The sequence below is a fragment of the Cannabis sativa genome, chromosome X, assembly GCF_029168945.1.
Source record: "Cannabis sativa cultivar Pink pepper isolate KNU-18-1 chromosome X, ASM2916894v1, whole genome shotgun sequence".
Classification (NCBI taxonomy): domain Eukaryota; kingdom Viridiplantae; phylum Streptophyta; class Magnoliopsida; order Rosales; family Cannabaceae; genus Cannabis; species Cannabis sativa.
Genome location: NC_083610.1, coordinates 73,944,061 through 73,960,134, shown reverse-complemented (window position 1 = coordinate 73,960,134; position 16,074 = coordinate 73,944,061). Strand labels below are relative to the sequence as shown.

The 16,074-nt window shown below is 33.1% G+C and overlaps 1 protein-coding gene across 3 annotated transcripts; it reads right to left on the bottom strand.

Moving 5' to 3' along the window:
- Positions 1-376: 376 nt before the first annotated feature.
- Positions 377-3,727, bottom strand: LOC115697453 (putative RNA methyltransferase At5g10620). Of its 3 annotated transcripts, none has more exons than XM_030624477.2 (8): positions 3,574-3,727; positions 3,428-3,459; positions 3,205-3,347; positions 2,843-2,909; positions 2,246-2,323; positions 1,552-1,697; positions 826-946; positions 377-756 (listed from the first exon to the last, which is right to left on the bottom strand). In XM_030624477.2, the coding sequence occupies exons 1-7, from the start codon at positions 3,638-3,640 to the stop codon at positions 907-909; spliced, it is 573 nt and encodes a 190-aa protein (XP_030480337.1). In that variant the 5' UTR covers positions 3,641-3,727; the 3' UTR covers positions 377-756; positions 826-906. The 3 variants fall into 3 exon arrangements, with proteins under 3 accessions (XP_030480337.1, XP_030480328.1, XP_030480345.1); XM_030624468.2 differs by having other exon boundaries at positions 377-639; XM_030624485.2 differs by having other exon boundaries at positions 377-639; positions 3,447-3,459.
- Positions 3,728-16,074: the final 12,347 nt, after the last annotated feature.

Sequence of the window (16,074 nt, the reverse complement as noted above, 5' to 3'; positions counted from 1 at the left end):
AACAAAATATGAGACTAAACTAAACAAAAAACAAAAATTGAACCCTAAACCTGTGTCTCTGATACCAACGTTGCCAAGCTCCATCGCTTGTTGTGAAGCAACTTTGATGCATCACGCAACTCCTCACCCACAACTACTATCGCACAACTCTGGTACCACCTAACTCCATCGTCGATGATCACACGATGTCGCTCCCTCTATATTCCTTACACTGTCTCACAAATTTTTGTCAAACTCTCTTACTTTTTAATCTCTCTCCATCTCATTTTTATTTTATTTTAATTTAAGTTTCTTTATTTCATTTTGTTTAACTGTGGTTTTATGTTTTGTTTAAAAGATTAGATTAGTGCAGGGTGGCAAACAACAGCAGCCTTCACAACATCTACACAATCTTCAAAACATGACAAAAATTCATTATCTCTCATGATTTAAACTCCCTATCAGCCATCAATTCAAATTCTTTCTTGGGAAAAGATTGCACAAACTGAACACAATGTTATCAACAACTAAAATTACAATCTATAAAATTGTTGTCTGTGATCTCAACAGGCTGCTAAAACTGCTTGGCTCGGTATCAAAAATTTCTGAGAAGCTTCAACTGCTCCAACTCTTATACCGTATAAGATAGAACTTCAAAAGCTGTTATACAAGAATAGAGTGAATCTGTAAGCAGCCATATTTAATCTAATTCTATTGTTACCCTCTACAGGTCACTATTTCCAGCCTTTGCATTGTTTGATCCAGTGATAAAATCACCTAAAAAAAATTAATCTATGTAAATAGCGAGCTACAAAAGCCAAAAAAATAGCATATGTTACACCCTACCTGTAGCTTCGTGGTGAGCTTCACAAAACAAGGAAGGAGTGCCCTGCCCATCTGTTACTGTGGTGCTGTGAACGAAAAATCCTAATGATGGTACTTCTGTCCTTTTAGAATGGTCCATGACCTGAAGTTGAAGTCAAACACAAAAATCATGTATTGATTTAAGTAATTAAATGAAGAGAAAATGAAGAAAGCATGATAAAACCGTTTGTTTCTGGATAGTAAGTTGTAACAGCTGAAAGGATGCAATACTATTCTGCTTCTTCCTTAAGATGATACATTCTTCTAGCCATTCACCAAAGATGTAAAGTAATTTAAATACTCAGCCCTACCGTACATGAAACATGTTTTTACCCTAGCCTTATGAATTAATAAGCAGCATTTAACAATAATCTGCTAGCTTTAGGTAGGTAACAAACTCTCATCTCTCTTCCCCTTATAATTCCAAGATTCAAGTCTGACATCATGTTTTCAAGATAAGCAGATGCCACAAACCCTCTTGGAAAGGTCATTTATTTTTGCAAAGAGATGATCAGTTGTTCATGACTTCATGCTAACTGACAATAGTTGTTTAAGAATAATGTCCCATTTTTCATACTAGGAGCCACCAACAAAAAAATGGCATACATAAAAAGTATCATCAATCTCTAACAAACATACCACAAATACCAAGTAGGCAAGTAAACACCGTTGGAGAGCTCAATTTTGAAAGGAGATGAAAGTTTGTACCTATAAAGCTGCTCCACAAGAACAAGTAAAGCAATCTGATGATTAAAGACCATGGATGATAACTTTATACATAAGTTGGCACGTTCCCTCAATCGTTGACCATGGCCATAAGGTCCACCAATGCAAAAAGATAATCCCGAAGCTCCCTACAAAGTGTATTAAATAATAATAATAATTTTTAATATTATAATGACCACACAAGTTTCAGCATGCAGTAAACAAAATATCCATGGCTTTATAATTTGGTACTCTTGACATTTAGTCAGAAGTATCTAATTTTTATAGTAATTTTTAAATTTAGAAGCTAGTTGCCATAATAGCTAGATGGAAATTATCAAGTCAATCTTTGATCCTGTTGGTTCAAAACAAACTCCAAGATATTAGCTTCATAGATGCAAAGCCACAGTTTATACCTTAACAGCTTAAATGAATACAGTACACCACCACTATCAAGATATAAATATGCCATCCCATCATGATAACCAATGAGGTAGCCATTGTGAAAGTCAGATAGATGTTACATGGTTATCTCAACGATAGAAATGCAAGCTGTTACCAGACACAACAAAGAAAGAACAAGAGGAACCAAGCATTTCAAGTAATTGATATATTTTGACAAGGACAAAAATGAAGCTGTTTCTTTTATTATCATGAAAGAAAAGGAGATAGTATTTAGAATGATAATAGTTCGTACTGTATTCCCTGCATCTCCCAATAAGTCTGCCATCTCCTCGGACCCCAAATCTCGGCCACGCTCATCTAACAGCACAACCTACACACGCACGTATAACAATATAGGATGTGTAGCAACAAGATGTAGTTCTTCTTCAATATATAGCAACTATCTATCCATGAAACCAAACGACAGATAAAAGCCCACACATTAAATGTGGAGCAAAGCACTAATGACGACAGTGCCACACACATTATTGTATTAGTTGTATTGTTAAGATGATGTCCCATTGCAATTCTCATTAGCTAAATAGCTTTAAATTAATTGTTTGGTGATTAATGAAGTTTCCAATCAGCAAGATGTTTAAAGTAACCAACAAGTTGCAATTCTTCCTTAATACATAGTTTAAATTAAAGTAGATTCAACTATCTATCCATGAAAAAACAAATGACAGATATCTGCACACACATGTTTTTATTAATTGCAGTACAAAGCACCATGATGATGGTGCCACACACATTTTTGTATTAGTTGTATTTCAAAGATGATGTACTTAACTACCCATAGCAATTCTCAGTGGCTAAATATCTCGATTTGGTGAATAAAGTAAGTTTATACCCAATCATTAGGCCTGATAAGATTCATGACAGCATTGTCTTCATCCTCAACCTGAACCTTCCAATCACTACAAAGCACAACATTTATAACGACATCAATTCTAACCTATACAAACGCGCATATACATAGATACATGGTTAAACATTATTTAGGGCCACCCTGGTCCTAAGTTGATTAACGCATAATCCAATCTAACGTAGACTAAATTCACAGAGAGTTTTCAAAGCTATTTACACGAATTCCAGTCCTTTGCCATACTTACACATACCGAGTTTAGAGAAGAAGCTTAATAAAAATCTAAACTTTAAAATATCATTTAACAGCAATATCAGTATATTCTGAACATTTCAATCATAAATTACCGTGAATTTTTAGGATTTGATCGTATCTGAACTTCATTGACAGTGCAATAAAGCTTGATCTTTTCAAAATACTCATCAAAAACCAGTTGTGCTCCTTGTGATCTCTTTTTGCCAACCCATAATATCCGTATAGGAAGTGCCCGCTGCCCAAAAAACATAAAAAAATCCTCGTAAAATTACCAAGATTGGGAAAATACGAAACAGAAAGAAGGGAATAGCTTACAACTGACTGGCCTACGTACTTGCACCGTTTGCCTGAAAAGTTTGAACAATATATATTAAGTTCGAAGATTTTAACAGAGTAAAGATTGGTACATTGCAAGCCATAATTCAGTTTTTCTTTTTCTAGGGTTCTGAGTGTGTAAGAACCTGAAGAAGAGGAGGGAGAAGTATCTGAACATAATATGCGAAAGCTGGGAGCGAGAGAGGTAGCCATTTCAGATAATAATGGCGTTTCAATTTTGTGCCCCTGCTATGCGAGCGGAAATTTGAGGATATTGTTATTTATAGGGGGAGTTTATTTGCAGAAAAATTACATAAAAAAATAAAATAACATATATAAAATAAGGGCTTTTATATAAAGCCTCACTTTTTTTTTTTAGATAAATATAAAGCCTCACTTGAGTTTGAGGTTTTTAGTACAAAGTGGTCTTAGATAATATTGTATTGTATAGTATTATATTAAATTATATTTTATATAATATTTTTATGTAAAACTATATATAGCATTAATTTTTATGGACAACTAAATATATAATATTTTAATATAAATTAAAATTTAACAAAATATAAAAATATGATATATAATCCAATTTACTATAAGTATTTATAAAAATTTATTTAATTAAAATTTTTACTTATACACTTCTGTATTGATACTTTCCTCCATATATATTTTATATAAACTATATGTATTTTTCTTTTTACGAAAAAAAAGTATATGTATTCTTCTTTTTTTAGAAAAAAAAAAATTATTTAGTGTTATTCTTTAATTTTATTATTAATTATTTGTAAAATTCAAACGAAACCATAAATTTGATGGCAAACAAAAAGAGAAATTAATTATAAAAATTATATATATATTTAATCACATTAACGTAGTATTTATCTAATAATATAAATAATTTTTAACTATATAAATTATAGAAAATAATTGTAAAAAATAATTATTGATTATATAAATTTGAATATACAATTTATTATTATTTAAGTATGTATCCTCTAACCACTTGAGGTTAGCTCAAGTGGCCATAAGTGGGTGTGTGTGTCTTGGAGGTCTTGGGTTCGAGTCCCAAGTAAAACATAATTGTAATATATAAACGTTTAAATAAAAAAAAAAAATATGTATCCTCTAATTATTAGTAATCACTAATATAATAAAATATAAAATGTGAAATTGATACATATATTATCAAGAAAATAGAAAATAAATTTATATTATGAATGTTATATTACACTACTTTTTTTAACAAATTATATTATATTACGTAATTAATCATAATTTTGATGATATAATTTATGGGGAATTTTTAAATATATACATAAAACTAATAATATTTATGTATATAACGTCAACTATTTTAATAACTCAGGTAACGTCCTTAGTTTACCGAAAGTATAAATTAATCTATACTCATCCACTTCCATTCTTATTCACTTCCCGTTTTACTCATCATATCATTTTTTTTTTCTTTTTCATTTTTTTCTCTTTCTTTGTAGCCTAGCCAACTATTTTTTATTTTATTGTTTAATAAAACACAAACACAAGATAATATGCCAACAAATTGTTTTAATGTTTTTCTATCATTATTTATTTATGTATTTATATTTCTCTCCTTTATAAATATGAACATCTCTATATGTACAATTTCATAAAACTTTTTAGTTTCTTTTTATATACTATATGCTATAATTAGAAAATAAACCACTAACACAAATATTTTTTTTTTAATAAGTGTTCCTTTATAATTATATTATTTCATATAATTTTCGTTATTTAATGAAACTAAATAATGGTTTAATTTCAAAAAGAAAAAAAAAAACTAAATAATGACTTTTTTTAACAAATTAAATAATATCTTAAACATTACAAAAATTTATTTTAAGTAACAATATACTATCTTATTATTTCTTTTACATTATTTTTCTTTCTAGCACTATTTCAGTTATACCTTCAAAAACCTATTCAAGAATTTAATAAGGTACAGTAAAAAATAAGTATTTACCACATATCTCTTATTAGTAAAGTTATTAAATATAATAGTTTTTATAATATAGTTAGTTCTATAATATTTAAAATACTATCTAGTTACAGAAAAAAAATATTTGTTTTAGTCCAATTCAAATATTAATGGACAAGATATCTCAGATCCTCTTTTGGATTGGACTGAAAACTCGATTATGAGGTGAGTTTCTTTTTTGTTTTGAATTAAATCTTTCATTCTTTTTAGATATTATATGAGTTATGAATTTTAGAAATATCTTTTCGAACCCAAAATCTTTAATATCCTAAATTTTCTTGGCCCGTGAGACCCCAATTTCTCCATAGGAGACGGATTTCTAAAACATAGTAACACTATTCCTCTAGTTTATATTATTTTATTTTTCATTTTTGTGCCACAGATTGTATATACATACAGTATGTGAATCTAGATAACACTAGTCCTTTAGTTTTAGATTCATTAAGATTGTCTGTAGTTGGTTTGTTTGAGAATTTATGCTTGTTTCTTTTTGAGTTAGTGAAAGACTTATAGATTTTAGAATTTTTGCTTAAATGTTTGCACAGTGCGATGAAGTTTTTGAATTAAATTTTTTAAATTTAGTTTTGAGCCTGGGAGATCTCAGTCAGTGTCGTGTTGGGTTGAAGGCTGAAATGGTGGATAATTGATTTCATCTTGTTGTTTGTTATTGATTTTGTTCTTTTTTGGGTGAGCTGATATAATAGGATATAGTGGTAATTTTGTTTGTTTGTTTTGTATTGATTTTGTTCTATTTTGTGCCATTATTTATGGCTTTGGCGCCTTACAAGGCTTTAGCACCTATTATATGGTTGGGCCCCTAATTATTTAAGGTAGTTTGTTTAAATTTTCACGTTTTCCAGTATTGAATGTATAAGAAAATTTTGACAGAATAATATTTTAAAGTTAAAATTATGCACTATACAGATTTATTAGTCGGACTAAAAGGATTATTTGGGTTAAGGTATGAATTAAAGAATATTTTAAACTGAAATAAGGTTTAAGAGGGTTTACTTTAAATGCTAATTCCTATTAGCTATATTTTGGTTTATATTTTTTAGGAATTTTCGTGTTTGAAATTTTAGTATTCAGATTTTAATATTATAATTAATTAAATAAATTGAAGAATAATAATCTTGAGGATCTTGTAATAAAGGGAGGTGGTAATACCAATGGTCTAATGAGAATATATTGCTTCAGATATATTTGGAAAGTCAAATTATTATGGAATTTTGGTTTGTTATCAATATTATGGGAATGCACCAAAATTATTACATTATTTGTATTTTTAAATAATTTCTGGATGAGTGGTATTAGTTTTTTTATGGAAGAAATAGAAGTACAAATTTGATGGATGAGCTGCGCCATTATTATGGCTTTGGTGCCTTTTAAGGTTTTCACCCTTGATTTATGGTTGGCCCCTAATTATTTAGGGTAATTTGGTTCAAATTACAAGATATCATTAATTATAAAAATATTATAAAATTTAATAGCTAACAATTATGGTATGTAATTATGAGATTATTGCCTTATTAGTTTATTATGGATAAAATAATATTAATTTTGTCTAGATAAATTATAAATATGAGTTTATTATAGATAACATAATATTATAAATAACATAATATTAATTTTGGTATATAAATTATAAATGTGGGATTTTGTAATTAATTGGAGGTAGGAACATTTATTGTGAATTGAGAATATTTTGTTTTATTTTATTTTTATTTTTGGAAAGATATTGAAATTAATGGGAAGTAAATGCTAATGAAGTATTGAGATTATTGCCTTATTAGTTGTATAGGAAGATACTAATATTAATGATTTTTATAATAATTTGAATGGTATAATAATTAGAAGGTTATCTTTTTAAAAAATAAATAAGGAAGCATTATGTCATAATACCGAATTCGATTAATTAATATTAATTTAATATTATTAATTAAATGTATGATTAAGAGGTATTAGGAAAAACGTATTTTTGAATGTGAAGAGTACAAACTTAAGTTTTAAGGATATTAATACAATTTTGGTTTAATTTAGGTTGAATAAAGATTATAGATACCATGTTTTACGCTATAAATAAAATAATAAACAATTTGACTTATGGTTGAGGTTTCAATGGTTACATTTTTATTGTAACCATCATGGTTACATTTTTTTAAGCCATTGGATTACTATTAAATGGTTGTGATTAATTTGGAAATTAAATAAAAATAAATAATAAATAACTTGTAACCTGAAAGTAACCTAATCATTTATTTTATTATAAACTTTAATTAAGATTAATTATATTTTAAAATTAAATTAATTATAATTATTAATTAATTTTTTTAAATTTATTACTATATAAGGATCTTTTAGCAATTTATTTTTTATACTTAAATTATTTAAAATTTTAAAGCAAAACTTTTTATAATTTAAAATTATACACATATAATTTCATAATTTAAATTTTATTATACTTGTAATCTTAATTTTAAATTATTACACTTAATTATTTAATTTTTTATTTAAATATTTAAAAAGTAAAAAATGAAATAAGTTGAAGGATTTTTTAGAAAAAAATGGCTGCACTTGTTATCGATTGATTAGCTTGAGACCTCATACTTAATTCATATAATTGTAACAAAATAATTAAATATCATTTAAAAATAATTAATTATTTGAAAATTTATTATAAGAAGAGAATTTTAATTTGTGTCAAAAGAAGTTTAATTTTGTAAAAAAAAAAAATTTATTGTAAATATTATAATTAAATAGCTTAATTATTAAAATAATTTAAGTAAAGATTTAAATATAAATATTAATTGTTAAAATAGGTCTTGTTAAATATTTAATTAATTATTTTAAGAAAATAGTTAATTATAATTAAATAATTCTAAAAAATGAATGTCTATTTAATTAATTATTTTAAGAAAATAGTTAATTATAATTAATTAAATCTAAAAAAAGAAAGTCTACCTATTAGTAACCTGCTATTACAGGTTAAAGAAAAATGTAACTATATGGTTACAATAAAAATGTAACCATTGAATAGTCACCCTTGACTTATTAAGAATTTTGACATGTTTTAGTCTAAAAATAAGTAATACTTTTAAGAAATAAATGAAAGAATTAGTATATAATATTTTGAATATTTAAGTAATAATGGGTATTAAAAGGAAAATTTTATTTATGTTTGTTTTTAAAAGGGTAAAGGTAATTTTCAAAAAAAAAAAAAAGGGTAAAGGTAAGGAATAGGGATCCTATGAAGGTTATGAAGTAGAATGCTATAATTTAGTTATTACTAGCCAAAGGGTACTCCCTTTGGCTAGTTCTAGTATTTTATAGGGAGATCTAGTTGCTTAGTCTTGGTGGTTAGTTGATTCTATTCAGTTTGAATAATTTTATACTTAAAGTTTTATTCTATTTTTTGATATTTTTCAGGTGGAACTTCAGTTTTATTGAGTTGAGAGCGTTGTTGGAAGATGTTATAGCTTTATTGTCTAAATTTTCGGGGGCAGTTTTGTCCCATGGGGCTCGTTCTAAGTTTTTAGCGGCCTATGGTTGGCAAAGCATGCTCTGCGGTTAGACGATGAGCTATCCTGGTTCGAGGAGGTTCCAGCGCCGGTGGCGGACGTGGGCGTCGTAAATTCATGAGTGATTTTAATCACTTTGTCAAAAAAAAAAAATACTATCTAGTTACTTTATAAGTTTTTTTTTAAGAAATATATTAAAATAGATATTAAGCAGACTTATTCTAAATATATTATTTGGTAACTTTTAAATATAAAATATAAAAATTATAGAGTAATTTATAATGTTGGTTTTTATATTGAATTTTAATATACTATGTGCTTTTCTTATATAAAAAATAAGATTCTAGTAACTTTTATTAATTCACAAAATTTGTTGCTATATTAAATTTTGTTTCAGTTTGATTGTTAGCTAAGTAGAAAATATATTTTAAAAATTTATCTACATTGGCTCATAGCAGTAACTTTCAAATATTAAATAAAAAAATAATTAATAAAATTAGTTGGTATATTTTATTTTATTTAAATTTAAATTTTTGTATTTTTTTTGGTTAATTAAATCAAAAGAAACAAAATGGTTACCTTTGATTTCGATTATTTTTTTAGGTGACGGTAAAGAAATATATGTTTTTCACACATCAAAATAATAATATTGAAGAGTAGTGATACAATTCTGATGGCCAAACGATTACCAGTATAGTTGAAAAGTATTTTTAAAATTATTTTTTTAATAAAAAAAATATCTAAAACTATTAAAAGAAAAAAATTTATAAAAATATAAATATTTGATAAATGTCCCATCAGAAAAGAATTATTATAAGGAAAATAAAATGTAGCAAGTATATGAGTTAGATAAAAACAAGGAATAATAGATAGATATTCAAGAAAAAAAAATTAGTATATCATCATAATAATACAAGAGAAAGAGGAGAAAAACAAAATAATATATGTAGAGTAAAGCAAAATAGGTTGGTACGTATACAATTGTCCAAACAAAATTAAAAAACTTAACGGTATATGCTATAATTAAATAAGCAGTGTTAATTGTGATATTTATTTCAAAATTAAGTTACTAAGTGTAAATTTCTCATAATTTATTGATGATTTTATGCACTGTTACATATTTATCAATTTATAATAAATATTTATTGAATAAATATAAATATCATTTTAATTAGCAGTTTTTATAATAATATAAATCATCATATATATAAGTTTAAAGACCGCGCGAAGCACGATTTCGTTCTCTAGTTTATAATCATATAATATATAGATTAAATATGTGTAATAAACTAATAATATGTAAATATGATAATGTATATTAGTTATCATCTTCTTATAATTTTTGAGAAGTTACTTGTTACTATGAGTAACCTCCACTATTATCACCAACATTAAGAGTGTAAAAAGATATTACACATTTTAATTTGAAATTCTTAATGCTATAGGAGTTATGGTGTGTGTAGGAGTTACATTTGAGTCCATAACATCTATGGAGTTTATGAGTTTAAATTTTAAATTGTGATATCCTAAACATTATATATAGAGATCTAATGTGCTCATTTTGAAGAGAAGTTTTTTTTTATCAAAAAAGCACTTTGCTAGAAAATCCTAAAAGGCTTGATAATTCCCAAAGCTATTTCCTAGAGAGTTCCCTTAGGGTATGTTTGTTTTATAGGAATATGAATTGTAATGGTAATCAACATGTCCATTACTTTGTTTGCTTTCCTTTTTTACATTTTGTAATCCATTACATTGTAATGGTTATTACATTGTATGAAGTAATGGTCATTACAATGAAAAACCATTGTAATGGTCATTACAATTACAAATCATTACAAAATTAATATAATATTATAATAAAAATATAATAAAAGAAATTAAAAAGTCTATTTTACCTTTTATTTAATAATTTTATAATTATAAAAAATAAAAGTAATAGGGATATTTCGGTCAATATACATTTTATTCCATTACATTCCTATACCAAACCAAACACAATAATTCTAATTACAATACTCATTCCAACAACAAACCAAACATTGTAATTAATTACCCTTACGATTCCTATTCCATTACATTACTATTACCATTACCATTACATTTCTATTACACCAAACCAAACATCACCTTAGTGCTTAGAGATAGGGGGAAATAAGCTTTTGGATAAAAATGTAATACTTTGTTCAAGTCATGGTGATCCCCACTAATCTACACTCAAGGTTGTGAGTGTGTGTATATATATATATATATTATTCTCTTGCTATATGTATATATATATATATATATATATTATATTACACGTGTTGCCCCTGATTTTGTCCAAAATGCGTGGACCAACCGGATGATGACACGTGGGTAGAAAGGGTTTGGCGTTTATATAATTCAGCTAAGTCTTCTTAAGCGCAGGGATCAACCTTAGACATGCCTCCCGGAAAAGGCATGTAAGTCTCACATACTCCCGGAGAGCAAGACTGCAGCAAAGCATCTCCGGGAGGTGTCAGATCCTATCTGAACAGTCATCTCGCATTTAATGCCGCATGGGAGGAGGCGTATTGAAACTGCCATATGTATTAAAGTCTGACGGCACAACCCCCACTCTGCACCTACTAGGCTATGATCAATAAAGTCTAGTGACGGCTACTCTGTGAGGAATCACATCAGTCAAAAAGGATAAAGGACTACATCCATAAAATCCCTACAAAGCCTAGGGATTAGACCGTGCATTTCCTATGATTTATTCATTGGGAATGTGTGGCTTTACTGATAGATACAGAAAGACATGTACCTCAATTCTAGGGATCACCCCACATAAACACTATAAATACCCCCCAAACTCATAAAAGAGGGGGTCGAAAATTCTGGGTTTCATAAAAACTAGAAGAGGAAAAATCCACCAAGAACATTCTCTGTAATAAATACTATCATAAATATATAGACTCGTGGACTAAGGCTCATTAACGCCCCAACCACGTAAAAATCTCTCTCTTAATTCCTTAAAGCTCTCTTAATTATTATTATATTGGTTGCCGAAAACCTCGGTCAACATTTTGGTGCTTTCATTGAGAGCTGAAGGAAGCGTCTGAAAGTAGACAGTACACAACAACAAAACAACAATGGTGGAGACTCAAAGCACACGTCAACCTCGCCCTCTTCAAGATGCTCAAGATCCAAATGATGAGGACGTGGCCTCAAGAGCAAATGTGGGTTCTGAGGAAGAAGAAGGAACCCCCGATGACGAGTATGAAGGAAACTTCAGCGAGTACGACGCCTATGACGAAGGCAGCTACTCAGAGCTGGTACTCTTAAGACAAAAGGCTGTCGATCATGAGGCTGAAATCGCAGCCCAAAAAGAGCAAAACCAAAAGATGCAAGAGGTGATGCTGGCCATGCAAAAAGCCATGGAGGTAGCAGGAATCCACGTGCATCCTAAAGCCATCCCTGATGGACTTGGAAAGGAACCAAAAGAATCCTCACCAAGAGCCCAATATCAGAAGTCTAGGGAACCTAGCCCTATAAGGTATCCCTCTGAAGGGAACCAAAAGAAAAACCCTGCCTCCACTCCCGGGAGAAAGAAAAAGGCGCAGGATCTGCGAAAGGTCCGCTCAGATTTCCCTAAAGGGAAAGGTTCGCAGAGGGGCAAACTCCAAAAAGGGAGTCTTGGCCCTCAGGATCGAGGGGACCGAAAGAGCGTTTCCGTGCACCAAGAGCCCGAAGGGAGAGGAAGAAGGGGCCAGAAATGCCCTCCCATCGATCTGAGAAATCAGATTAATGGGAACCATGGTGATCTTCGGGATCACCTGGACCAAAAGAAGTACGGACCCGCGATCTCTACGGGAACGTTAAACGAAGGTATCATGGCAGAACTTGCCATACTCCGAAAGGACATCGCCCGAGTTTCCCGGAGACAGAAAGGCGATGACTCCGACTCTGATTGTGAGGACCGGGAGCCGTGTCCCAAACACATCCTGGAAGCAGAGCTCCCCAAAAATTTTAAGATGCCCGAAATGGCAGTTTACACCGGGAACTCGGATCCAAGCGATCACCTGTCACGATTCAATCGAGTCATGACAGTCATGAGGGTCAGCAATGACGCCAAATGTTTGTGCTTCCCGCTTACTCTAAGCGGATCCGCGGAAGAATGGTTCAAGAAGCTAGAACCAGGATCCATGGATTGCTGGAATAAGTTGCAAACCAGCTTTCAGAGACAATTTGTCGCCGCAAGGAAGGTCAATCTGGAGGTCAGCGCCTTGACTAACACAAGCAGCTGCCTACGGAGACATTAAAGAATTTCATAAAGAGATTCAGGGAAGAAGCCTCAAAAACCAAGAAAGTAGATCACGGACAACAGCTTGCTCTTCTCCAAGCAGGCATCCGCACAGGGACCCCATTCTGGAACGAGTTACAGCAAGAAGGAGCTTCCAACCTTCAAGATTTCCAGAGAAGAGTCCAGAAATATATCAACCTGGAAGAGGCCCAAATAGTGGCCTATGGGGGATAATATCCTACCGGGATAGCAGGATACGCACCCGGAGCTCAGCTCCCAGGTACTTTGCCAACAACAACTCCACCCTTGAGCGGCATACAGTTTTCTGCCACTCCCGGATATAGTCAAGGCCAAGCCTTGGCCCCAGCATCTTCCCATTTTGGAAATCCCTCGGGGATAAGTGGACAAGCCCCGACCCACTCCGCTCCGGCCGCAAGTTTAGCCGGTCCTTCTCAAGGCTCTCGGAGCAAAAGGTCCTCTAAAGGCAGCAACCGGACGGAGGATAAGCGGCAGAAAAGGGGGTCTACTCCCCAATATACCCAATACACGGAGTTAACAGACTCCCAAGAACGTGTATATTTTGCTACTAGGCAAAATACGCACTACCGGAGGCCGCCTCCCCTGTACAAAGACAGCTCCCGGAGGGATCCCAATAAGAGATGCGAGTACCACAATGACATTGGGCACAACACCAATGAATGCAAAAATCTCAAAGACGAGATCGAAAACTTGATCCGATTGGGACATCTATACGAGTGGATCAAGAACCAGTTGCCCTATCTCAACTTGGGTCAGGCGACTGGAGTTTTGCCTCAAGGAGCGGCAGGGGGTGCAGCAGGAGCATTAGCCCCCGTTGCTCCCCCCGGAGATGCCCAGCATATTCCCGCCCTGCCACCAAGACCCAATGGAAGAGTGGCTATGATCTCGGGAGGACCCCACATCGGAGGAACTACTCGCAAGGAGCTCAAACGGTACGCAGGGGCCGTGAAACATGATGAGGTCTGGGAGGTTACTCAACTCCCAGCTCAAAGGCCCCGGCTAATGGATCAGCCCATTACGTTCACGGAAGAAGATGCTAAAACAGTGCATTTCCCTCACCATGACCCTTTGGTCATAGAGACTCCCATTGTCAATAAGATCGTGGCCAGAGTCCTGATCGACAACGGGAGTTCCGTGAATCTATTATTCAAGGAGGCCTTCACCGAAATAGGCCTAACGGACCGAGATCTCTCACCAAGTGGTTCCCAACTCACAAGGTTTAATGGAACTACGCTTATCCCAATGGGAAAAGTGAGGCTCCCAGTCACCTTGTGCCCGAACACACCCCAAAACACTTTCAAGTATTGCACCTTTGTGGTGGTGGACTGTCCAACAGCTTATAACGCAATCCTCGGCCGACCGGCCTTGGTAGATTTTGGTGCGGTCACATCAATACGGCACTTGTGCCTGAAATTCCCCACCCAAGAAGCTGGGGTAGGGACGGTGAGGGGAAACCAAGGGGAGGCCAGGCAGTGTTATAACGTTGCTGCCCACCTGCCCGTCTTGATGGTCCGAGAAGTTATTGAGCCAGAAATGGCAGAAGAGGATGAGTTGGATCCGAAAAAATTGTAGAACCAATGGAGGACGTCAAGGAAGTGTCGGTGTGCGACCTCGACTCCACCAAAGTCCTCCGGCTAGGAAAGAGCCTAGAGCCGGAGGAAAAAGAAAAAATAATAAAGACACTGAGGGGCGCCACAGATATTTTTGCTTGGTGCCAGGAAGACATGACCGGCATAAGTCCCCACGTCATCACCCATGTCCTCAATGTCAATCCAGACATGCCCTCGATCCAGCAGAAGCGACCTCCCCTCGACTCAATAAAGGCGGAAGCCTTAGAAAAAGAGGTGGACAAACTGCTAACGAGTGGCATGATTCGAGATGTCTACTACCCGGAATGGCTAGCCAATCCGGTACTGGTGCCAAAGCCCAACGGGACCTGGCGGGTTTGTATAGACTTCACCGATCTAAACAAAGCCTGCCAAAGGATTGTTTCCCTTTGCCAAGGATCGACCAAATGGTGGACGCCACCTCCGGATTCAAACTACTATCCTTCATGGACGCATAGTCGGTTATAACCAAATTAAGATGCACGTAGCAGATCAAGAATGCACTAGCTTCAGGACCGATAAGGGGGTATACTGTTACCTAGTCATGCCTTTCGGACTAAAAAATGCTGGTGCAACTTATCAAAGGATGGTGAACCGGATGTTCAAAGGCTTGCTGGGGCGAAACATGGAGGTATACGTGGACAACATGTTAGTCAAGTCAAAGGCGTGCACTAGCCACGCGAACAATTTAGAAGAATGCTTTGAAGTGGTCTGAAGATACGGAATGAAACTCAACCCGAAGAAGTGCACTTTTGGGGTTAAGTCAGGAAAGTTTCTGGGCTTCATCGTCAGTCAGAGGGGAATTGAGGCAAATCCAGAAAAAATTCAAGCTCTCCTGAGCATGCCTTCCCCAAAGAAACACAAAGACGTGCAGAGCCTACCCGGAAAGGTTGCTGCCCTGAGCCGTTTTATCTCCCGGTCCACAGACAAATGCATTCCCTTCTTCAACATTTTGAAGAAGTGTCAGAAATTTGAATGGTCCGACGAGTGCGAGGAGGCATTCAAGAAACTAAAAGAGCACATGGCTAAGCCACCAATCCTATCCAAACCCGTTCTCGGAGAAGACTTGTTCCTATACTTGGCCGTCTCCGAGAATGCGGTCAGCACAGCCTTAGTTCGGGAAGAAGAGAAAACTCAGTATCCCGTATACTATGTCAGCAAGCGCATGATAGGAGCAGAGACGCGATACCCAGTGATTAAAA

Coding starts and splice junctions, on each gene's coding strand:
- LOC115697453 (XM_030624477.2), bottom strand. CDS start 3,640: ATGGCTACCTCTCTCGCTCCCAGCTTTCGCATATTATGTTCAGATACT. Junction 3,348..3,427: donor AGTACGTAGGCCAGTCAGTT/GTAAGCTATTCC, acceptor TTTTTTGGGCAG/CGGGCACTTCCTATACGGAT. Junction 2,324..2,842: donor TTATCAGGCCTAATGATTGG/GTATAAACTTAC, acceptor GTGCGTGTGTAG/GTTGTGCTGTTAGATGAGCG.